The sequence below is a fragment of the Schistocerca serialis genome, chromosome 4 (assembly GCF_023864345.2).
Source record: "Schistocerca serialis cubense isolate TAMUIC-IGC-003099 chromosome 4, iqSchSeri2.2, whole genome shotgun sequence".
In the NCBI taxonomy this organism is placed as follows: domain Eukaryota; kingdom Metazoa; phylum Arthropoda; class Insecta; order Orthoptera; family Acrididae; genus Schistocerca; species Schistocerca serialis.
Genome location: NC_064641.1, coordinates 897,085,264 through 897,110,111, shown reverse-complemented (window position 1 = coordinate 897,110,111; position 24,848 = coordinate 897,085,264). Strand labels below are relative to the sequence as shown.

The 24,848-nt window shown below is 40.1% G+C and overlaps 1 protein-coding gene across 4 annotated transcripts in view; it reads left to right on the top strand.

Annotated features, from left to right (window-relative positions):
* LOC126473570 (troponin I 3-like) overlaps window positions 1-24,848 on the top strand; it is a 131,355-nt gene that overhangs the window by 102,564 nt on the left and 3,943 nt on the right. For all 4 annotated transcript variants that reach the window (XM_050100709.1, XM_050100708.1, XM_050100707.1 and 1 more), the window contains one exon: window positions 7,780-8,452. In XM_050100709.1, the coding sequence (XP_049956666.1) occupies window positions 7,780-8,452 (673 nt within the window). The remainder of the gene's footprint in view (window positions 1-7,779; window positions 8,453-24,848) is intronic.

Below are 24,848 nucleotides of genomic sequence, written 5' to 3'. Positions count from 1 at the left end.
AATTTTAATTTCGTTTCCCTTTGTATTTTGTTCTAGCTGCATACATCTGTTGATTTCTTAATGTCAGTCTATCATCTTGATGCTGAATCTACATGCCCAAAAAACATCCAAGTGGTTGTCTTGATTTTTATCTGTCATCATCATCATCATCATCATCATCATCATCAGTAGCAGCAGTAGCAGCCATTTACTATCCACTCCTGGTTATACACCTCTTACAGTCTTCTTCGTAACAATGATCTTCAGGTTTTTGGATCCATATTTGTCCAGACTGTTTCTTTGATCTTCAATTGGATCATCCTCTAGGTCTTTTCTTGTCTTGGAGAATCCAGTGCAGAATATCCCTAGTCCAGTTTTCCATCATTTTGCCTCTCCGTATGCCCAATCCATCTTCATTTCATACTTGTAAAAGTCACTATCAAAAAAATGAACTCCTGTCTTTTCTGTGATCGTTTTGTTTGTTTTTCTGTCCCTTCTTGTTATGCTCGACTCACATCTTTCCACTGCTCACTAAGCAATTCTCAGTTCTGGAAATGTTTGTATAATAAATGTTAGCATTCATAATATATACTAGTTACAGACTTCCTTTTTATGAGAAGTTGGAAATTTACTTCTGAGTACAGCATTTAGTTTCCCAAATGGACTGCTAGCAACTTTTACCCTCCTAATTATTTCTTCAAGTGTTTATCCACTTGTTTTCAGTTGTCCTAAGTTCATACATTCATCAACTGTTTCTATAATTTCATAATTTATCTTTACTATTTTCGTAGTGGAATACTGATTATGTAGTACATTATTTTGTCTTACTGTAATTAATCTTCAGGCCTGCTGCTGTACTTGCTCTGTTCAGTTTTACCATTCTTTGCTGATGTTTTCTTGGATCTGAAGAAAACAAAACAATATCATCTTTAAGTTGAAGGTGGTTCAGGTAAGATCAATATTCACTCAATTCTACAGAAAACAACAAAATGGTATTCCCCTTGCCTAACTAGCTTCTCAATCCTGAACTTTCCACTCACTAGCTGTAATCATATGGAAGCATCAACAAATTCATGCAGGTACATTTTATTCCTTGGTTTTCAAGCGTTGGCACAACTAATTTTATTGTTAATGTTTGCAGCCGTTTTCCACAGTTGCTAATAATAACTTCCAATTATGTTTTATTGATAAGGAAAATTCCATCTTTTGCACTTGAAATTAATTGTGGAGTGCCAGACATGTTTCACTTATTCATATTATGCATTTTCAGTGCTCTGTAATACAAGTAAAATTACTCAAATCAAACTCCAGCATAGAATGTAACAATATTATGAAAAGGATAGTTGCTACTCACCATATAGCAGAGATGCTGAGTCACAGATAGGCCCAACAAAAAGGCTATCACCAAATAAACTTTTAGCCAACAAGGCCGTGTGTGTGTGTGTGTGTGTGTGTTTTGTCTCTTTTTGACAAAGGCCTTGTTGGCTGAAAGTTTATTTTGTGACAGTCTTTTTGTTGTGCCTATCTGTGACTCAGCATCTCCACTATATCGTGAGCAGCAACCATCCTTTTCATAATACTGTTATAAAATTACTTAATTATACATATTTTGATATGAGATTTGTAGTGACTCTTTGATAGTTTGTTTGGATCTACATATTCTATTTACAATTATATGTTTGTGTTTTTTACTTACATTCATTTTTGTGTCCCGTTCATGCACCCATTTACTGTTCTATAAATGATAAATCTAAATGGTACAGCTTTCTTCCAGTAAATATTTATTTGCCCTAACCTACAATCCAGAAAACTGCACATGCTTGCACTGTTCCAGAACTGAGTTACAGCTCATGGGAACTGGCTAACAGATCATGGGAGAGTGGAGTTGGATCTTGGGGATGGAGGAATGGCGGGTGATGAGTCACTGTGTGCGCATGAGTAAATTTTTTAAAGTACATTTTTATGGGAAACTTAATTTAAATACTGGTCTTCTATTGTTGCTCTTTTGGACATTGAGAATATTTTCATTTTTATTTTTGGCCTTCTGTATAAGATACTCTTTGTGTAGTGTAAGCATTCCATTTATTTTGTTATTATGGCAAAAGATTGCCATGTCTTTTTTCACTCCAGTGTGATGGTAGTTTTCCTTTATTAGATGTTCAGCATATGTGGAGAGGGTACAATCACTCTTCAATGCCCTTATATGTTCTTTATACCTTGTGTTGAAATTTTTGCAGTCATTCCAATTTATTTAGAGCTGCAGCTAATACATGTTAGTTCATCTATTCTTGAGTTTCTGTATTTCTCTTTCTCATCTGTCACAGTACTTTTTATTTTATTTTGTAGTGTGCTGTTTTCCTTATAGTTTTTGAAGATGTTACTAATTTTGTGTGTGAGCTGGTTGTGGTATGTCATGGTGGACCATTTTTTGTTGAGGGGTCATGTTTTCTGGTGTGAGTGTGCACACTGTCTGAATTGCTCAGTCTGCTCCTTCTAGTGCACTTTTATGCTTCAACCCAGGTCAAGACATAGACATCACAGGATGTAGCAACAGGGCCACCAGCCTGCCAGGTCTGAAGATTTGGATGAAGGACTGAAGATTTGGATGAGATACATCAAGCACTAAAACTCAGAACAGCACTGCTTACACAAGTTTTACCAATCTCCAACTGTTTTGAATCTCAAGGAATGGCAGCCACATGAACTATTTGCATGCTGAGCATGTGACAGCAAAGGGTCATCCAGTTATAGTTAGTCAATGTCAGTCAGTTTTCTGCTGCAGAGTGTAATGCAATTTGTGTGAAAATTTGCGGCTCTGCTCCCCACACTGTTTGTGATGCAGTTTGGAGTGCTTCCTTTTTGTGTCTATTGACCAAACGTAAATCTTCTTGGGTCAGAGTCACATATGACTGATAAAGGTGGGCAGAATGAGACATGAGAGTTGTGGGACAAACTTTGGTTCATCTGCTGGGACCTGTCTGCCATGGAGCCCTACCAATGATTGTGCCACAGCCAGTTTAGCTCTGTGTATCTCACATAACAGTTTTTGGTTTCTTAGGGACTAACCCTTAGCTACATGTATCACCATCATCCGTTTCTTTGTGTATGTAGTTTCATGAAGCAAGTGAGGTCTGGCTTGCTTCCAAATTTGGCTAAGACCCTCTTGAGATCTGGTTCCAATGCCTTGGACAATTTCAATCTGTGGAGTTTTGATAACATTCATAAAACTTCACAAAATTTTATTCATCTAACAAACTAGTCATTATGTGCAGGCTTCATACTTAAATTGCAGCAACAATAAATTCAGATGTAGTTGTGTCAGAACATGCTGTACAGCTACACTAAATCTTGAAAAGATATACTATATGCAGTTCAGAACTTGTGGATGGTTTCATGCCAGTATATGTCTAAAATATGATGACAAGCACATAAAGAAGATTATAGTGTTAAATTTTGGGATTACAATTCAATAATATACTTAACTGGGAGGAGCTTACCACAGAACTGCTGAAGTGGCTAAACAAATCTCTATTTGCCGTGCGAATGTCATCAGACATAGGTGGTATAAAAATAAAAAAGCTGTTGTACTATGCTTACTTTCATTCAAGTGATGATGATGATGATGATTAGTGTTTTTAGGGCGCACAACAGCGAGGTTATCAGCGCCCGTTCCCAAAAGTTCAATTCAGAGCCGAATCGTGAGAGAAGTGGTATTGTTCAAATTGCAAGATTGGACACAGCACATCAAAACAGGGAGATAAAACTAAAAATAAAAGAGCAGTACAAACAGGGAAAAGGAAGTAACGGTGGCTGAGTGACCACTTAAAAATAATGGGTGACCAAACCACTGGACAGCACATTAAGACTTCAATCCCAATATTTTGGGAAGAAGTCCAGACATCACACAAAAACGTAAAACTCTAGCCACACTCGCCTCATTATTAGTTAAAATAGAGGGCAGGTCTGGTGGGAAACTTAAATCTTCCCTCAAACCCGCATATAAAACACACTCAGTTAAAATATGTCGTGTCGACAGCTGTGTCCCACATGTCTGACACGTTGGTGGCTCCTCACGACGTAACAGAAAACCATGTGTCAATGGACAATGTCCTATTCTAAGCCGTGTAAGGGCTACTTCCTCAGCTCGTCGTTGTCGGAAGGAGGTAAGCCACGGTCGGACAGAATCCTTCACCGCTCGCAACTTATTATCCCTCACGTCCAGCCACTGAGCCTCCCACCAACGCATGACCTTCCGAGTCACGAAAGACGTAATGGCCTGCAGGGGGACGGAACAGCGAGCAGGAGGTGTGATGGAGCAAGCCTCCTTGGCAGCCGCATCTGCAAGTTCATTTCCAGGAATCCCTATGTGCCCTGGAACCCAGCAGAAAATCACATCCTTACCCTGCTGTTGCAAGAGCAGGAGTGCGTCCTGCACCTCTTGCACCATCCGATCTGCTGGGTACATCTGTTCAAGAGCGTGTAGAGCACTTTGGGAATCGGAGCAGATGATGAATTTCGTGCCACGATGTCGGCGCATATGCTCTAATGCTTGCAGAATGGCAAACAGTTCTGCATAGTAAACTGAAAACTGCTCTGGGAGCCCTATCCGATGGACAGTATCGGGAAACACAGCAGAGCAGCCCATAAAATCCCCCTGTTTAGAACCATCCGTGTAAACAGTAGTAAAATCGGAATGGCGTTCTAAAATCTCAGTAAGTTTAATTTTAAAAAGGTGGTCCGGGGTACAATACTTCCTGTAAGCAGCCAGATCAAGAAGTAATCTTGGCCTTTGTAGTCGCCAGGGAGATCCCCTACTCTATTCCTGGTGGAGGACCTTAATGCCCTCCAGGTGTACCGACTCGAGACTCTCCTTTGCACGGATGCCAAACGGCTTTGTTGCCGCCGGACGGTGGCGGAAGAGACGTCCCAGTGCCGGCTGGGAAAAAGTGTCGGACGCCAATGAAAGAGGAGTGGACTTGGTCCTGTACGCGTGCCGTACCACGAGGAGAAGACGCCGAATGGACAGCGGAGGCTCTCCCGCCTCGACACACAGACTAGCAACCGGACTCGTGCGATAAGCCCCCGTTGAAAGCCTAATACCCTCATGGTGAATCACATCCAACATTTTGAGGTAGGAAGGTCTTGCAGAGCCATAAGCTTGACATCCGTATTCCAGTCGAGGTCGCACAAAGGCCTTATAAAGTTGGAGCAGACGTGCCCTGTCAGCGCCCCAGGATCTATGACTGACGCATTTAAGGACGTTTAAAGCCTTGAAACAGCGGACCTTTAGATCCTTTAAGTGTGGCAACCATGTGAGCTTCTCATCAAAAATAAGCCCGAGATATTTCACTTTCTCCATAAAGGGGAGAACAGTGTCTCCTAGTTTTAAAACAGGGAGATTAAAAAGAGAACGGGAACGGTTAAAATCTACACAAATGGTCTTCTCCAAAGAGAATTTAAAGCCCGTGGTCTTAGACCATTCCTCCAATCGCACGAGTGTCAGCTGTAATTGGCGTGTAGCAGCTGTGACGGAGGAAGACGCACAGAAAATGGAGAAATCGTCCACAAACAAGGAGCACTGCACGGGCCGTCGTACTGTGGACGCAATACTATTGATGGCAATTGCGAAAGCTGTCACACTGAGGACACTTCCTTGAGGGACACCGTTCTCCTGCTTAAAACGGTCAGACAGGACATTCCCAACCTTATACTTAAAATACCTGTCCGACAGAAAGGATCGGATGAGTGTGGGTAAACGCCCACGGAAACCCCACTCATAAAGCTGCCGCAAAATGGTATGCCTCCAGGTAGTATCGTACGCCTTCTCCAGGTCGAAGAAAACCCCGATAAGGTGTTGCTTACGTAGGAAAGCAGCTTGTATCGCTGTTTCGAGTAGGATCAGGTTATCTAGGGTGGAATGATACCTCCTGAATCCACACTGGCAGCGGGTAAGTAAGGATCTAGATTCGAGAACCCACACCAGGCGCCTATTGACCATACGCTCAAATGTCTTTCCGACGCAGCTCGTGAGACTAATGCTACGGTAGCTACTGGGTTCGGTCCGATCCTTCCCTGGTTTTAAAAGCGGAATTAAAATCGATTCTTTCCACGAGCTAGGAAAGTCGCCTGTCTTCCAAATTTCATTAAAAAGTTGAAGGAGGACTTCCTTTGACCGCAGATCCAACTGCTGCAGCATGCTATACGATATCAGGTCTGGACCAGGTGCGGTATCCCGAGATATGGACAGTGCAGAGTCCAACTCCCACAAAGAGAAAGGCTGGTTGTATTCCTCAGTGTTCTGTGAACGGAAATCAAAACCAGCCCTCTCCTGTGTACCCCGATAGCGCAGAAATTCGGGGTCCTGGCTAGAATCGGCCGTAATAGTTTGAAAAGATTCTGCCAACGCCCGGGCGATGTCTCTCGGAGATGTTAGGAGACACCCCCGCTCACGTATAGCGGCTAGTGGCGGTCGAGAGTATCGCCTTGAGATCCTCCTAATGGCTTCCCATACTTTGCTTGAAGATGTGGACCTATTGATGGAGTTCAGGAACTCACGCCAAGACCTCCGTTTACTCTCCTGAACGATTTTCCTCGCCCGCGCCCGTGCTATCCGGAAAGTTGTCAGATGCGCAGCAGTGGGGCACCGACGGAATCTCCTCAAAGCCGCCCGCCTGTCTCTGATGGCGGTACGACAGTCGTCATTCCACCAAGGGACAGGCTGCCTCGCAGGTGTTCCCTTTGACTTTGGTTTCATTCAATAATATCATACAGGATTACTTTCTGGGGTAAATCATCAAGCCAAGATAAGGTTTCTCAAGCCCTAAAATGTGCAATAGGAATTACTCACAGTGTGAGCTCAAGAATGTCATGCAGAGGGCTGTTTAAGAAACTGGAGATGCTAACTATTGCCTATTCCTTAACGCAATTTGTCATTAAAACTACATCTTTTTGTTTTTTAAACCAACAGGTCAATTCATGGAATCAATACTAGAAATAATAACGTCCACAAAGGTTTAAGATCACATACTTTGGTTCAGAAAAGTATCCACTATTCAGCAACACACATTTTCAATAACATGCCAGCAGCCATAAAAAGTTTAACTAACGATAAAGTTCAGTTTGAGGAGAATCTAAAGTGTTTATTGGTAGCCAACTCCTTCTATTACATAGATGAATTTCTGAGCAGAATCTATCAATGCATGTATGTTATTAATAATACCACATAATGTGAATATTGCGTACAATCTGACATCTATACAAATTTTGTGCAGTAAAGTGGTCATTGTAAACAAGGATCGTAAAATGGTTTTTTTATATTTTTTGTTTAATGATGCAGTGGTACAATAACATAAGAATTTTCATATGCACCTATTTCCAATTATCATTTGCACCTATACCCTTTTGAATGTAAATGTGCTTAAGAATTTTTTTGACTGGTTCCACATCCGCAAGAGTAATTTCATTTGGGATCGATCTGTGGAAGATACATTAGCATATCTGTTCTTAGCTTGTAAATATCCATTGTGCTTCCTTAATTTCTGACATGTTCCACATCCCAGAGGATCTCCCCACTATGGATCAATTGGAATGAAAAGTACATATTATGAACCCAATCTACATTTTTCACCATAGTCCATATCTTTCAGTTGCCTATAATGGTGAGCTGTGAAATGAGCTATAAACTGACCAACATAACTGTCGCTACTGACTTAACAGTCCAATTTCCCAACACAGTTCTGCAACCTGTAAAATATATTTTCCGTTTTCTCCATTGTCAGTTTTTAATTTTTTGTTTTTCAGGGTGAGACTGTACCACAGACTCCAGTGTCCACAGAGGCACCGCCACTTCCAGACGTGGCGGCAGGAGAAGGAGCACCTCCAGCAGAGGGACAGGCACCTCCAGCAGAGGGACAGGCTCCTCCTGCTGAGGGCGGAGCTCCTCCAGCAGAGGCTGCTGCACCACCAGCTCCAGCCGAAGGTCAGCCTCCAGCCGAAAGTACAGCTGCTGCCGGCGAGCAGCCACCTGCAGGCACCGCTCCCACAGAGGGCGAACAGGCTCCCACTGTGGATACCCCCGCACCTCCCGCAGATACCCCCGCTCCCGCCACTGATACCCCCGCCCCTGCCGCCGATACCCCAGCTCCTGCCGCAGATGCCCCTGCCGGGGATACCCCAGCTCCCGCAGCTGTGCCTGCCACCGCAGAAGGTGCCGAAGCCCCTGCTGCTGCGCCTGCTGGTGCAGAGGGTGTTGCACCTCCGGCTCCTCCTCCTGCGGAGGGTGCACCGGCGCCTGCCGCAGATACCCCTGCTCCTGCTGCGGATACCCCTGCGCCTGCTGCGGATACCCCTGCGCCTGCTGCAGATACCCCTGCGCCTGCTGCAGATACCCCTGCTCCTGCTACAGATACCCCTGTTCCTGAAGCTGCTCCAGCTCCAACTGCAGAAGTTCCAGCTCCAGCTCCGGCTCCAGAAGGTTAGGCAAAATGGGTGACAGTCACCCTTTTTTCATTTTTGCACTTTCAAGATTTTTTTGCACAGTAGTTCAACCACAGTGCCGTTCTGTTTTGTTTTAACTGGTTTTTAAAAGCATTTGATTTTTGTCTGTGAAAGAATTCTGACCTTAGTCTTTTCTTCTGTTTTTGTTTTTTTATGTCATGAGATTTTGGGTGAATGAAAAGACAACTGACTACTTATTAAAAATAAAAATAACAACTAGTCACTATTAATTACTCTTATGTATTCAAAATAGACCCCTTACTGTTTTCAAACTGACAAGTTCTTCTTCAAATAAAGCATATGTTTTGGTTGACATGTTTCTTATTGTGTTCAAAGCCTAACTTCAGCACTGTGACTTGTGACACAGCCACAGTAACTTGCAGTGGGGACTCATCACATGAATTTGAAAAGTATGGTATCAAAATTTTCGATATTGCTCAGAAAGATAAAGAAAAGCAAGCACTTTTCACAGCACTTTTAGAAATACACTCAAGAGCTGAGCATTACACAGGCCTCGACAACTCGAGGCACGTCCAGTGCTGTATGTCAAGCATTTTTCCCAATTTCAATGAAATAATGTTCATTTTCATTTTTATTTCATCTGATTTTGATCAGGACATCAGTCCTTCAGAGATGACCCATAATTTTCTATGGTACAGCCTTTAAATGACACTTTGACACTAGAAAACTGCTGATGTTCCACTGTCAGCACAATGTAAAAGACATCACGTAAAATATCTTCTGTTGCCTGAAGATGGTCCTGTCTCTTCAGAACTGCTAATGACTGGTTTTGAACCCATAGAGTAATTAACAGTGGCTGCTTTTTTATTATTATCAGTCAGGAATCACTTATATTGTCATTAAATCAATACAAGGAAAGTGATTATGATCTGTTTTTAACTGTTTTTGTTTTTTGTCTTTTTGTGTTATAGTAATAGATTTTTTTAATCTTTGAGTTTTTATACAGAATTGCAATTTTGTACATTTTCAGACCAATACCACAAACCTATTTTTAATCAGTGCTTTTTATCTGAAACTCTCCTTTTTTCGTACTCCTTACTTTTCAATTAGATGGGAGTCGCGGGCTGTTGTCTAATATGATTGATCTTTATTCTGGAGAAAAGAACTCTGCTGTACAGTTATTCCTATCATGAGTTTGCAATTCTATAACACCATACCTCTTAGATTAACTTATATAAACCTCTCAGTTAATAACTTTAGTGTAATTTATGTACCAAGGCCACTATCCATCCAAGTATTGCACTCATGAAGATCACCAGATTTCCATGTGACTTAAATTCTGAATTCCCCTTTTTAAGATGGTATCAGATACAGTTTCTTGTCATAACATGAAAAATAAGAATGACAGACAGGGACAGATTAACTTAGCAAATTTCAGCAACGAAAAAGACAATATTCTAAAGGATTCTGGTAAATAAAACTTTAGGTAGGAAATAACATCGCAAGATGAGAAAAGGAAAGATACAGCAACTACTATTGGTTAGTAATGGGATGAAAGTGAAATTTAATAACTGAAGCTTTAATGAAAAACACATTCAATGAACTGCAGAACACATAATAAATTCAGTGAAAAATAAAAAAAATTATAAAATAAATAAGCATACATATAAAGGAAAGATTAAGCTGTTCAGATTTTCAAGATTATCAAATGATCTACTATTCACTTCACATTTACCAGAATACATAATAGATATCACATGTAGATGTACTTGAATGGCGATGTTGCCACAGACCCTCTCACTTCACCTTACCGCATAGAAGCTTATGGGCACACCTCACACATATATTTAAGTCATACATAACTGTAAACACAAGTAAGATGATTCATGTTATACTGTATTATTACTTAAACTTATTTATTAGTTATGTAAACAAATTTACCTTTATTCAGACAAATAACAGTTTTAAAGCCACAGCCTCCAGCTGATAGTTTATTAAACTATCCTCACCACTTGTTGTTGACAGTCATAAAATGAACCCTCAAACATTTTTTAAAATGTTTTATTTTAAGAAATTCAGTGTTAAATTGGGTGAGTAGATTCTCTAAATCTGTATACTTCTGCCTAAGTTGTTTTATTCATATTTCCAGAATTTCTAATTTTTGCCACAATTGCACATGGTTGCATTTACAGCATTGCTTATTTTTATACTTAACGTTTTCTCTGCTAGTAGTTTCGTCATTAGTTGATAATATATTTACAAATAAACCTCTTCTATCTCTTTAAGGTAATTTCATTTTTGTGCCCAAATTTTTCTATGATTATTGCACTTGTGGTTATCACGTGATGCTGATCAGTAACAACACACTTTAAATATCGTAAATTCATTTATTAGACATGAAGCAAGAAGAACAAAACATGGCAGTACACAGGTTGTGTGCCAAGTGAGACATAGAACAAAGCAGTTCAAAGAGATCAGAGATGAAGATAAGGCACTCTGTGCCAGAGACACCACAGGCTCATAATAAGTCCTCAAAATCAATTCTGGAGGATGAGGAACATAGAGCTGGAACATCATCAGGCTTCAGCTTGTGTTTCAGAAGGAGATTCAACAGTTTTTTCTCAGGGTGTATACACAGACAACAAAAAATCCCATATTTCTTGGTTAAAAATACACAGAAAAACCATGTTAAATGGCAGTATACTTTCTCTCAGAACTGTAAAACTTATCAATCCCTTGAATGATAAAGGTTTTGTATAATTCATAATGTAATTCATCTTGCATAAGAAGAAATTTACTTAGAAAGCAATGCTTTTCAAAACAGCTGTTAGCAATATTTTCCCACAACCTGTTAGCAATAGGTTTGTTTCAGCAATTGCTAGAGTGACAGAAAACAAACATTCTGCACGTGTGCATCTAGGTTGACATGGGAAGCCTGTATATTCATACGTATGAAGCATTAAGATATCTTACATATGTCATAAAGGGAACAGGGTAACAGAGGATACTCTGAGAGAGACGGAATTTCGAAAACCATACTACAATGCATAATTTGGTTTAAACTGGACACTCATATGTCCAGATTCATAATGAAGTAGGCCACAACCTAATACTAAGCTTTTCAGTGTGACTTTCGCAGAGTAAACTTTCTTGGGGTACCAGTACTGTATTAACTTATATTTGGTTCTTTATTATGGCATAATGCCACATGTGCCAGATGATGAAAATGTGCACATGAAATTCAGAAAACAATTGAAACTAGCCAATAGTGTGGAATGAAACACTTTGTTTCAAATAAATTGACTGCCTCAGCAGAAGAGATTAATAAAAGCCAAATTTCTTTAGCAAACTGACAAAAATGACTTCATTGTTCTGCAAAGTGATTAATGCTTGACTGCCTAAAATGTGGAAATAAAATAAGATCACAAAACTGAAACTCATAACATATATTAGCTGCCTGTAATTATCTGAATGTGTTTTAATTCATATGATAGCTCCTGGCCACACAAATACATTTGTTTTCATTTGGTGTGAGAGCTGTAAACAAAAAGAAAACATCAAAATCACTAAACGTAAACATGGGTCACGTAGAGACTATTGCCTTCCCTCTACAACCCAGACTGCTCTGCACAAGTAGAAATCTGGTAGCTTGGGCGCACCAGAAAAATTTTTGCGGGTAGCATCTGGCTACTTGTTGCTACTGCCATTGCATCTAACTACCACGCTTCAAGTAGACAGAAGCTGGAGAAGGTACAGCTCATATGCAGCTCAACTGCACATGCGCATGAACCCACTGGCAACTGCTCAAATGAGCCTAATGTAAGTACTTGTGAGATCATGCTCAATGGAAGCAGTTTATTGTTACGGAGTATTACATACTCTTTGTACTAAAGCCTTTGACACATTTTGCTGTTGACAATGTGTTTTGTTGTTGTAACTGACACATTTCCTTTGCAGCTTTAAGTTTTATTTATTTTTTTCTCTTGTTTGTTTTATTGCTGCAGTATTATTCTGTAATAGTGGGAAATAGTAATATTCTTTGTTAGAGTATCAGTTCTTACCAGTCAACATTATAATAATTTAACTGAAAACTAAAACAATGAAGATTCCCATATTCTAAAAAGCTCTGGGGTTTGTCCTGGATTTCCTGGGGCAGGTGCACCCTGATTTCTGAAATCCTTTTTTCAAAATCTGAAGCAACAAATATTGTGCCCAAATAAGCACTAGTAACTGAAATGAATCAGCACATTTGTAAGCCATTTGTTCCACTTCATTGTTCTTAGGAATTGTAAGAAACTTAACTCCCATCTATTTCCATTCTTTGCAGTGGTTAGTACAATTTACAATCACAGAGTGAACCACTATTTTCACTGAACAAATTCAAAACATACTCTCCGAACCCCTCAATACATTGATAACTGTAGCATAACTTCCCACTCAATCGTCAACCACAGATGATGCAGTTCCATATAGAGACATCACAACATTAAAAACTTGCGTCATAATGCCTGGGAAAATGACCCATGAACACATGCTAGAGACTTAAAAGACAGTCCAACAATGACAGCACATACAGTATTTGCTTATCAATATATGAAAATAGATAGTAAAAAATCATGCATAGAAGCATGCAGATTCCTGTCCTTTCCTCACACTTACATAAACAGTCATCACATAAAGTGCCATTATAAAAAGACAGTTAGCTGGGAAAAAAGTACTGAATGTTATTTCCTGGTAGATGTGGCTAGCTGATCCCTCATAAAACATGAAAATTACAAACATACATGGAAAAAAATCACAAAACCAAGAAGGAATTGAGTGACATAAATGAAAATACAGGGTGACAATTATTGAACTATATGAAAAAAAATGTAAATTACTTACAAACTACAGCGTGCTCACACTTTATTCAACATCTAAACATCATTACAGATGTTTGGATTTAGGTTATGGCATGTTCAGTATGTCTGCCATCATTGGTGATGATGTGGTGCAGATGAATAGCTAAATTCTGCATGACCCGCTGAAATGTTGGAACATCAATGCTGTCGATAACCTCCTGAATGGCTGGTTTCAGCTAGCAATGGTTTTGGCACTATTGCTTTACAACTTGTCTTTAATATAACCCACAAAAAGGAGTCTCACGATTTCAGATGCGGAGAATATGGCAACTCATGCCAGTGGCCTCTGTGTACTCCAGAGCCAGAATATCGTCCCCAAAGTGCTCTTCCAGGGCATTAAACACTCTCATGCTTCGATGGGGACGAGCTCCATCTTGCAATAACACATCTTGTCAAAATCAGGGTCACTTTGGATAACAGGTATGAAATCATCTTCCAGAACCTTCACCTACCACTGGGTAGTCACCATGTCACCAAGGAATATTGCACCGATTATTCCAGGACTGGACATTTCACACCGCACACCTGTTGAGGGTGAAGAGACTTCTCAATCATGAAATGCAGATTCTCAGTCCCACAGATGCACCAATTTTGCTTATCGATAAACCCATCCAAATGAAAGTGGGCTTTGCTGCTAAACCAAACCTACAGTGCATATAATTCCCACCATGCCCCATGGCCAATGGTGCAATTTGAACCATTCAGAAGTTATGACAATTTTATTTCATATAATTCAATAATTGTAGGTGTGCTTCTACGTCTGAAAGATGATATCTACTCAAATTTTGCACCAGATGCATAAGAGTGGAGCTAGTAGCACCACTATTAGGATGAAAATCAAGTTTGGTTTAAATACACACTGTAGTGGTCATGAGCATTACTTACCTTTGAGATTGGAGATGGTGAGTTGATGTTAGTCAAGAATGCCTTCAAGATGACAAACACCCCAATATCTGCATCTCACTGTGTATGAACAAGGTCATGTAATAGGACTGCGAGAAGCCGGACATTCCTTCTGCAGTGCTGCAGAAAAACCTGTCAGTAACGTAGCCACTGTACATAATAGCTGACAGTGGTGGTCACAGGAATGTACAGTCGCAAGAAGACTGTGCTTCAGAAACACAGTTCTGCGGAGATGGAAGACCACTGTGTCTGGCACATGGCTCTGGCATACTGTACTGCAGCTGCAGTTGGCACCACTGTCACGGTCCGCCCCCGGTAGCTGAGTGGTCAGCACGACGGACTGTCAATTCTAAGGGCCCGGGTTCGATTCCCGGCTGGGTCGGAGATTTTCTCCGCTCAGGAACTGGGTGTTGTGTTGTCCAAATATCATCACTTCATCCCCATCAACGCGCAAATCGCCAAAGTGGCGTCAAATCTAGAGACTTGTACCAGGCGAGCGGTCTACCCGACGGGAGGCCCTCCTCGCATGCCATTATTATTACCACTGTCACGCAACAAATTGTTACAAATCAGTTACTTCAAGGACAGCTGCCAACAAAACTCCCTGTAGCTTGCATTCCACTGACCCCACACGACCACCATTTGCGACTTCAACGTTGTCAAGTGAGAGTTCACTGGAGACCGAGGAGGTGGTCTATTATGTTTTCTGATGAAATCTTGGTTTTTGTGTACTAGATCCACTGAACCTAAACCTGAATGGGGTGTGATTTTGTACGACAGCAGGAGCACTCTCTTGGCTATCCCACACACCTCAACTGCAAATTTGTATGTCAGTCTGGTAGGTTGACCTGACGGTGCCACCATTCGTGAGCAGTATACCAGGGGGTGTTTTCCAACTGTATAATACTCACCCACATACTGCTGTTGTAACCCAACATGCTCTACAGTGTCATTATGTTGCTTTTGCCTGCTCGACCACAAGGTCCGTCTCCAAATGAGCATGTATGAGACATCATCCGACAACAATTCCAGTGTCATCCACAACCAGCATAACCCTTCCCTGTTTTAACTGACCAAGTGCAATAGTCATGGAACTTCATCTCACAAACTGGCATCCAGCACCTGTACAACACAATGCATGCACCTCTGCATACATGCATTCAACATTCTGGCAGTTACACTGGTTATTAATATACCAGCATTTAAAATAATGACTTATCTCACATTTACATTAACCTGTGATCTTATAAATGTTAATCACTTAAACACATTACCTAGACCAATGTATTCCTGAAAAGGCACTACTCTACATTAATTATTTTTTGGTGTTGCATTTTTTCTGTCAGTGTGTGTGTGTGTGTGTGTGTGTGTGTGTGTGTGTATTATGTAGGAAAAGACACATTCCACTTACCATAAACAAGACACATCAAGTTGCCGACAGGCACAATTTAAAGATGCTTACACAAAGCATTTGGCCACAGCATTCGTCAACAAATGAGGAGCACACACCATTCATACACACAAGCAAGCACACCTCATATACACATGCCTGCCAACTCTGGCAGCTCAGGGTGGAATCATTCTGGTCCAAGCTGCCGGAGTTGGCGGTCATGTGCGAGGTGTGCTTGCTTGTGTGTGTATGAATGGTGTATGTCTCTCTTTTGCTGATGAAGGCTGTGGCCAAATGCTTTGTGTAAGTGTCTTTTAATTGTGTCTGTCTGTAACTTAATGTGCCCTCTTTATGGTAAGTGGAAATCTGTCTTTTTCCTACAGTGTTGGTATTCCTACCTGAAGTTTCCATTGTTTGACTGTCTACATGGACAAACTGTCAAAATTTTAAAACTTCCTCAGATAATCATAGCTGGTTTGATCACTGAATATAAAAGGATGAGCCAGCCACTCTCAAACATATTAAAACAACCTAACCAGTGATTTGGGCTGGAGTCTGCACAATATACTTTTCAGTGATGCAAGTAGTAACTATTGCTAAAATGTATTCAGTGTTCATCTGCATTCTGCCCACAAATAGGCCAGTGGTGTTGCTGCAGCTTATTCCATAATTACTGTTGAAGCTGGTATTATGGCCACATACTTCTGCAATCCCCTTGAGTAAATAAGCAAAGTAAATTTCAACTTCTGTGAGAATTCACTTGTTACCTGAATGGATGAATCATAGTTGAAGTTTGTTTGTCCACATCAGAACTCTTCATCTACCCTATCTGTCATTAGTGCTCTAGCATCTTAGTAATGACTCACTTAGAGAATACAGCTGGTATGCTGCATCTTGCTTCCATGCTTTTTCCAGCTCATGTAAGCTGGGCTAATATGGTGACTTAAATGCTTGTGCAGGTATTGCTACAAGTGTTTTTGGTTCCTCATTTCTGTGTGGGTAGACATAGTGATTTGATGATGGACAAGACCACAGGCTTCATGTTATTGTTCAACATTATAACTATCACATTTTTAAGTCAGAATAATATTTGTTGTAATTTCAGTTTTTATTAGTCATCATTTTCATGCAACTGGATGTATACTGTAACTCCATAGAACACATTGTCCTTTCCAAAATCTTTATATGTAACCTATATATGGTATCCATTCCACCCCAAGAACACTGTTAATTTACTGCTCAAACAGTACATACACATGGAAGACAAAGTAAAATACAATCAGCAACACACAAGTGGGCAGCAAAGCAACATGTCTGAATAGACATTAGTTCCCATAGGGGTGCAGCCGGCAGGCTGTGCACACAGCTGCTGTCATATTAGCAGGCCTGATGGCCTCTAGTGGCCGAATAAATCACAAAATTCACACAAAAATTACGAAGTAGTGTACACACAAAATTGGTAGTTACACCAGTTTGAAAATGACAAATGATCAAAGCTGCAATCAAAATAAATAAAAATACTGACACTTGTAAATGGTAATCATAATGTTTAACATTGTATATTTCTTCATAATGAGAATGTCAAGGAAGGATAAGTGGTAATTCTCTGTCTCTACCACAATGGTAAAATTGGTTATGAACTGTAGATTAAAACTGAAGAAACTGCAGAAAGATGGGAATTTAAGGAGATGGGACCTGGATAAACTGAATAAACCAGAGGTTGTACAGAGTTTCAGGGAGAACATAAGGGAACAACTGACAAGAATGGGGGAAAGAAATACAGTAGAAGAAGAATGGGTAGCTTTGAGGGATGAAGTAGTGAAGGCAGCAGAGGATCAAGTAGGTAAAAAGACGAGGGCTAATAGAAATCCTTGGGTGACAGAAGAAATACTGAATTTAATTGACGAAAGGAGAAAATATAAAAATGCAGTAAATGAAGCAGGCAAAAAGGAATACAAAAGTCTCAAAAATGAGATCGACAGGAAGTGCAAAATGGCTAGAGGACAAATGTAAGGATATAGAGGCATATCTCACTAGAGGTAAGATAGATACTGCCAACAGGAAAATTAAAGAGACCTTTGGAGAAAAGAGAACCACTTGTATGAATATCAAGAGCTCAGATGGAAACCCAGTTCTAAGCAAAGAAGGGAAAGCAGAAAGGTGGAAAGAGTATATAGAGGGTCTATACAAGGGCGATGTACTTGAGGACAATATTATGGAAATGGAAGAGGATGTAGATGAAGACGACATGGGAAATATGATACTGTGTGAAGAGTTTGACAGAGCACTGAAAACCTGAGTCGAAACAAGGCCCCAGGAGTAGACAACATTCCATTAGAACTACTGACGGCCTTGGGAGAGCCAGTCCTGACAAAACTCTACCATCTGGTGAACAAAATGTATGAGACAGGCGAAATACCCTCAGACTTCAAGAAGAATATAATAATTCTAATTGCAAAGAAAGCAGGCATTGACAGATATGAAAATTACCGAACAATCAGTTTAATAAGTCACGGCTGCAAAATACTAACGCGAATTCTTTACAGACGAATGGAAAAACTGGTAGAAGCTGACCTTGTGGAAGATCAGTTTGGATTCCGTAGAAATATGGGGACACGTGAGGCAGTACTGACCCTACGACTTATTTTAGAAACTAGATTAAGAAAAGGCAAACCTACATTTCTAGCATTTGTAGACTTAGAGAAAGCTTTTGACAAGGTTGACTGGAATACTCTCTTTCAAATTCTGAAGTTGGCAGGGTTAAAATACAGGGAGCGAAAGGCTATTTACAATTTGTACAGAAACCAGATGGCAGCTATAAGAGTCGAGAGGCATGAAAGGGAAGCAGTGGTTGGGAAGGGAGTGAGACAGGGTTGTAGCCTCTCCCCGATGTTATTCAATCTGTATATTGAGCAAGCAGTAAAGGAAACAAAAGAAAAGTTCGGAGTAGGTCTTAAAATCCATGGAGAAGAAATAAAAACTCTGAGGTTCACCAATGACATAATTCTGTCAGAGACAGCAAAGGATTTGGAAGAGCAGTTGAACAGAATGGACAGTGTCTTGAAAGGAGGATATAAGATGAACATCAACAAAAGCAAAACGAGAGTAATGGAATGTAGTCAAATTAAGTCGGGTGATGCTGAGGGAATTAGATTAGAAAATGAGACACTTAAAGCAGTAAAGGAGTTTTGCTATTTGGGGAGCAAAATAACTGATGATGGTCGAAGTAGAGAGGATATAAATGTAGACTGGCAATGGCAAGGAAACTGCTTCTGAAGAAGAGAAATTTGTTAACATCGAGTATAGATTTAAGTGTCAGGAAGTCGTTTCTGAAAGTATATGTATGGAATGTAGCCATGTATGGAAGTGAAACATGGATGATAAATAGTTTGGACAAGAAGAGAATAGAAGCTTTTGAAATTTGGTGCTACAGAAGAATGCTGAAGATTAGATGGGTAGATCACGTAACGAATGAGGAGGTACTGAATAGGATTGGGGAGAAGAGGAGTTTGTGGCACAACTTGACTATAAGAAGTGATCGGTTGCTAGGACATGTTCTGAGGCATCAAGGGATCGCAAATTTACTATTGGAGGGCAGGGTAGAGGGTAAAAATCATATAGAGAGACCAAGAGATGAATACACTAAGCAGATTCAGAAGGATGTAGGTTGCAGTAGGTACTGGGAGATGAAGAAGCTTGCGCAGGATAGAGTAGCGTGGAGAGCTGCATCAAACCAGTCTCAGGACTGAAGACCACAACAACAACCACAATGGAGCAACAGTGCATTGAATTCTGAAGTCTGTAGTAACTCATTCTCTCTCATTGTTTTATGTGTCTATCGAACTGTTGGCCTTCAGCATGCTGGACATCTTATTCTTTGTTCAATTTATTCCTCTATAATAAGGCATCATAACTGGGGGCACAAGTTCTGACTGGACAAGGCTGGAGAAGACCATGGCCAATCACAAAGTATTGTCCTGTTATTTACTACAGGCAATAGAGGGAAATCTAAATACTGATGATTATTTGAACCCCAATCCCCATAATTGAGTCCAGTATCTTAAACATTCCACCATATTTTTAATTGGAATTGGTGTTGTAGGCATATTGCATCTCTCCACCATCTGGGAAAGCTTACATTCAAATGAAACAATCATCTGTAAATACTTTAGTAGCAATGGAAACAGGCACAGCTGAGGAATAGTTTTAGAAAGACTGATTTACTTCAGTAACTAGCAAGTCTGGCTACATTCAGTAATTAGCACTTTTTATCCATAAACATAACACTGTCTTTAAAATAAAGAAACATAGTCTAAAAATAAATTAAACATGTGGGCTATCATTTCCTCAGGTTTCTGTCATTGGGTTATAAATAAAGACTATATGAAACATAATCTATCAATTCACCAATAAATTAAACTATCTACACTGAAGTCCAGCGCAAGCCTCAGTCTGTATGACCAGCTATTGTCCACTTCAAAAATGAGTTCCCTATTTTCATATTGCTTTAAGTGCATTGACATCAACATAAAAGCATTTCACAATTGAGATCTATTTAGGAAGTTGTGAGTTGGGAGGTATAGATGAATAATTCATGAATTGTGTACACCAAGAGTACTCCCCAAAGTGCAAACTGAGTATGTTGCCCCACAACACAAGGTGCCATAGTGAGTAAGCAAGGCTAAAACTGTGGAAGTCACAGCTGGTCTGAAACTTAACTTGCTTAATAGTCAATCTACCTCAATTTACAGCTCACCAGGTGGTTCCTCCATGCCACCATAACTTCTGTGTCCAGCAACATATGTTATAAGTGGGGACTTTGCTTACCAAAAGCAGTTTTTGTCTCTCTTTCTGGTGTAAATCTAATTGGTGGTAATTTCCACCACTAGTAAATATAGCCAGCAGCACATCCCTCATGCTTTATCTACGATATAGCTCTGTACTATAATGTAAACTGACAGTGTTCTCATGAGAAAGTTGCTTTTCCTCAACTGCAACACATACACAATTCTTCATGGACACTAATGAACATACAACAATGTAAACAACATATATAGTCTTCTTTAATATCTTAATGATACTTTTCTAGGCTGACTATAAGTTACCACCTATTTTCTTGTAGTGCACTTACCTTTACCAAGCTTTGTGCAACATGATGTCAATTTCCCCGAATTTTTTATTATCACTTTACTGTAGCCAAAGTGGTACATCTGGTACTACATGTTTTGCTGGCCGCAGTGGCCAAGCGGTTCTAGGCACTTCAGTCCAGAACCGCACGACTACTATGGACAGAGGTTCGAATCCTGCCTTTAGCATGCATGCGTGTGATGTCCTTAGATTAGTCAGGTTTAAGTAGTTCTAAGTTCTAGGGGACTGATGACTTCAGATGTTAAGTCCCATAGTTCGCAGAGCCATATTTGTGATACTACACGTTTTAACACTAACAACACAGTGCATCCTTATTTATGCATCTTGTAAAATCTGTGAATGCATGAAGCTGCATGAAGGAAATATTTTAAATGTCCTTTTTTGTAATGTTGTGAACTGTTAATCTTAATTAAGTGTGCTGTTTTTATGTTATTGAAGATGATAATTGCTAAGCCATGGAAGCCTGTTAAAAAACTGATTGATGAAAGCTTTGGTTTACTCTCATTATTCAGTCATTCAGCAGTCAACCAAAATGAAATTGTTGTGGGAATGGTATAAATAAGCACCTTCGCTGTCAAACACAAACTACTGCAGGGTTCAAGAACCTTTTGTTCCAGTTTGGAGAAATTGGAATTACAGATGCCACTGAGAGCAGTGTTAACAAAGATAGTAATGATGATAAGTGCTTGAATCATGCATGTTGGTCATCTGTAACTGCAAGGAGTGTGGTTAAAATGAAAAGCAAGTAACATTTTATTTAAATTACTTTTTTTATCCCTCATCTTACACATCTACATGAAACAAACAGAAAGTTTATGTTGAACAGTAACACTGAGCCCCCATTCTCTGCCCCACCCGCCCTCCCTCCATGTCAAGGCAACAAACTTATGAAGATATTAAGTCTTAAAATCTGTCTTCAGTTCCACAATTACAATCAAAGACAGTGACCAAAACCCAGTTGAACACAGGCATTTTCTCCAAGTGAATAACGAAACTGAATCTGTTAAAAAGTCACGTACTGCAACATATCTTCACAATCATCAAACGTTGGTGAAATCTAATACTGAATGAGGCCATTGTATGTTAGAACACATTGTGCCATTCTCAATAACATATGGGTGACCACTTTCTAATTGAATAACTAGAAGGACATTCTGTATCTTAGCTTTCTAATTGAATGACTGGAAGGACATTCTGTATCTTAGTATCACCCTACAGGCGCTCTTATCAATCACTCAGTTACTTACCATCTCAAAAACCCCTCATATCTCATCCCCCTGCTATTTTAAAACAAGAAGCTGAGCTGAATTTCTTGCATCTCCTTTAGCCAGATATATCGCCTTGGCATAATACGGAGCATCAGAGTAGATCACAGAATCTATACTTTTATGAATGTTGCATCTCTTCCAGTGTGCTAAGGATTGTAACTCTTAGGTACACAATTACTGTGAATGTGATTTGTATGTAGATCCTGGTGAGTCAGTGAGGTAGTATGACAGCTGTCCTCTGCTTCAACTTACCTGTATAAACAACATTATAATTATTAATTAAGGTATCTGCAAAGAACTATTAGAGAATAGCAACCACTTTCCTGTAGTTGATACATGTTTGTGCATAGATACACCTGTAACAAGTGAGGAAATGCAATAGACTCCTCTGAAAACCACTTGGAATGGGTATATCGGAAGCCCACTCTTGGCAAAAATATATTAGATCTAATGTTAACAAATAATGAATATTTGCTCATTGAAACTTGTATCAGTGAATGTTAGGCAGCTGTGGCTAAGATAATTACCAGAAAACAAGAGCCAATCACAACAAATAGGACGTTTTATGCACAGTGTCCCAGGAGGAATGGTCAAATTCAACAGTAAGACAGAAATGATCATTTGAAGTAATAAAGTTCAGTAAACATGTGCTCTAATATGTATACCTTTATCTTTGATACTGTGAAGCAAATTTCTTCTGTTTGCAAGTTCTTTGTTTTCCATATTTTGGGAGGAGGTGCTATGGACCAAAACAAAACAAAAAATTGTCTAGTAAACATTGTCTCCGAAATGCTTCTGTTAAGAGCTATCATCACCTTTTCAGTAGAAGAGATGTGTTTCACAGTAGTAAAGGTGAACAAGTGCTCATTGCTCTTAAGGCATGCATTTAGAGTCCATATTTACTGGACATTTTTTCTTGGTTTGCGCCATATCAGAGTAGTGCAGAAAGACCTGGCGCACCGCAATCTGAGCCAGCGGAGTTCTCCAGCCGTTCCATCGCATTAAACACAGCCCCCATTTATCCCTTGGCAGCTTGGATGTCTCAACCTGCTGTAGCCCACCACAGTGGGTGAACTACATCGTGGTGTGAGGAACACAAGGTGGACACACTGCAGAAACACTTTGCATGTGTCACTGAATAGAGGAAGGTTCGAAGTTTTATATTCACACAGACACTATACCATGAGCACCATGCATTGCTTGAGAAACATTGAAGCAGTAGTCCATTTCATTCCACAGATGACTCAAAAGGTACCGGTTTATTGAACTGACAGTTTCAACAATTTGATTTCTCAGCTCTTGAAGAGTAGCTGCCATAAGTGGGACAAAGACTCTGTCTTTTGCATGTCCCCACAGAAAAAAATTAGAAGGTGTGAGGCCTGATGACCTGGGAGACCAAAAGCAATGAACATGGTCTTGTTGTTCACCTCTTCCAATCCAATGTTGTGTGATGGTATTGTTAAAATAACTCCACACCTCAAGGTGAAAATGAGGCAGGGTGCCATCATGCATATAAACAATATCATTGCAATCTTCAAGAAGTCAAGAAAGCAATCAGCTTTGCAGCATGTCCATGTATGACATTCCTATCACAGTTTCCCTGTGAAAAAGAAAGGTCCATAAACTTTGTGAACAAAAATGGTACAGAACACATTTAGTTTCAGCAAGTCTCATTTATGTTCAATGATGATGCCGTAATGTTGTGACACCCAAATTCTTACGCTATGGAGGTTTACTTTATGTGATACATGAAATGTCAATTCATCTGAAAAGATGAGCCATTCATAAACTGTGCCCTGTGCCATATCCTGGAGAACTGAAATTCAAACTTCATACCTTCTTTTGTGGTCCCCCAGATGCAACTGCTGCAGTGATTGCAACTTGTAAGCCTTCATACGAAGGTGTTGTTTCAGAACAATTCATAAGCTTGTACTCACTCACTCGTCATGCAATATGCTAATTTTTTGTCGTACAGTACTTTGCAATAAACCAGTGGGGGCCAAGAGATGGTAAATGAAATAATAAATATTACTTTAAAATAAACAAATAACTGTCTAACCAAATAAATAAGTACTTCCTGCCACATGCAAAGATTCGAACCCAGAGCCTCAGGGGCCTTAGTTGTGCACGTAGGCCTGGAGCCACACTGATGAGAATACTTAATTTGGAGCAATGTGCAGCACTGCCCCCTATGGTGAGGGTAGGATCAACAAGCACAACCGCTGCACATGTGACGAGGTATGACATCGAGGCCCATGAGAAAGGTAGGCCATAGTGCATAAATCACAGAATGTGATACTGCCAGTCTTAAAAGTGCCAGCAACCACAATACTTGACTGCATGTTTAAAAGCTTGCAAGTTCTTGATACTGAAACAGCAAAATTAAGACCTTTAGTGGGTACCTTTACAATTAAATATTGGTTTCCTGTGGGTCCTGCATGGAGCTGAGCATTCACAGAGTGCGACAGACAAGCAGACTAGTGTGACATCACAAATTCGTTGCAGAGCCCATATAGCTCATTGGCCCTGGTACATTATTTACTGACATCACATGTTCAACATTTGTTATCAACTTTTTGGTATTTCCCAACATTTGGGGCCCCACATGTCTATGTTAAATTCTTTATCTGATTGTCATATATGCGACCCCCCCCCTCCCCGGGCCACCCCCCCCCCCCCCCCCCGGCCCCCCTTTTTTTTCCGATTGGAAAAGTACAAAAGCTCTTTAGTACATCACTTTTCAAATCCACATCAATATGAGCTCTATTCTGAATATGAAAGTTGATTGAAAGTAAAACCAAA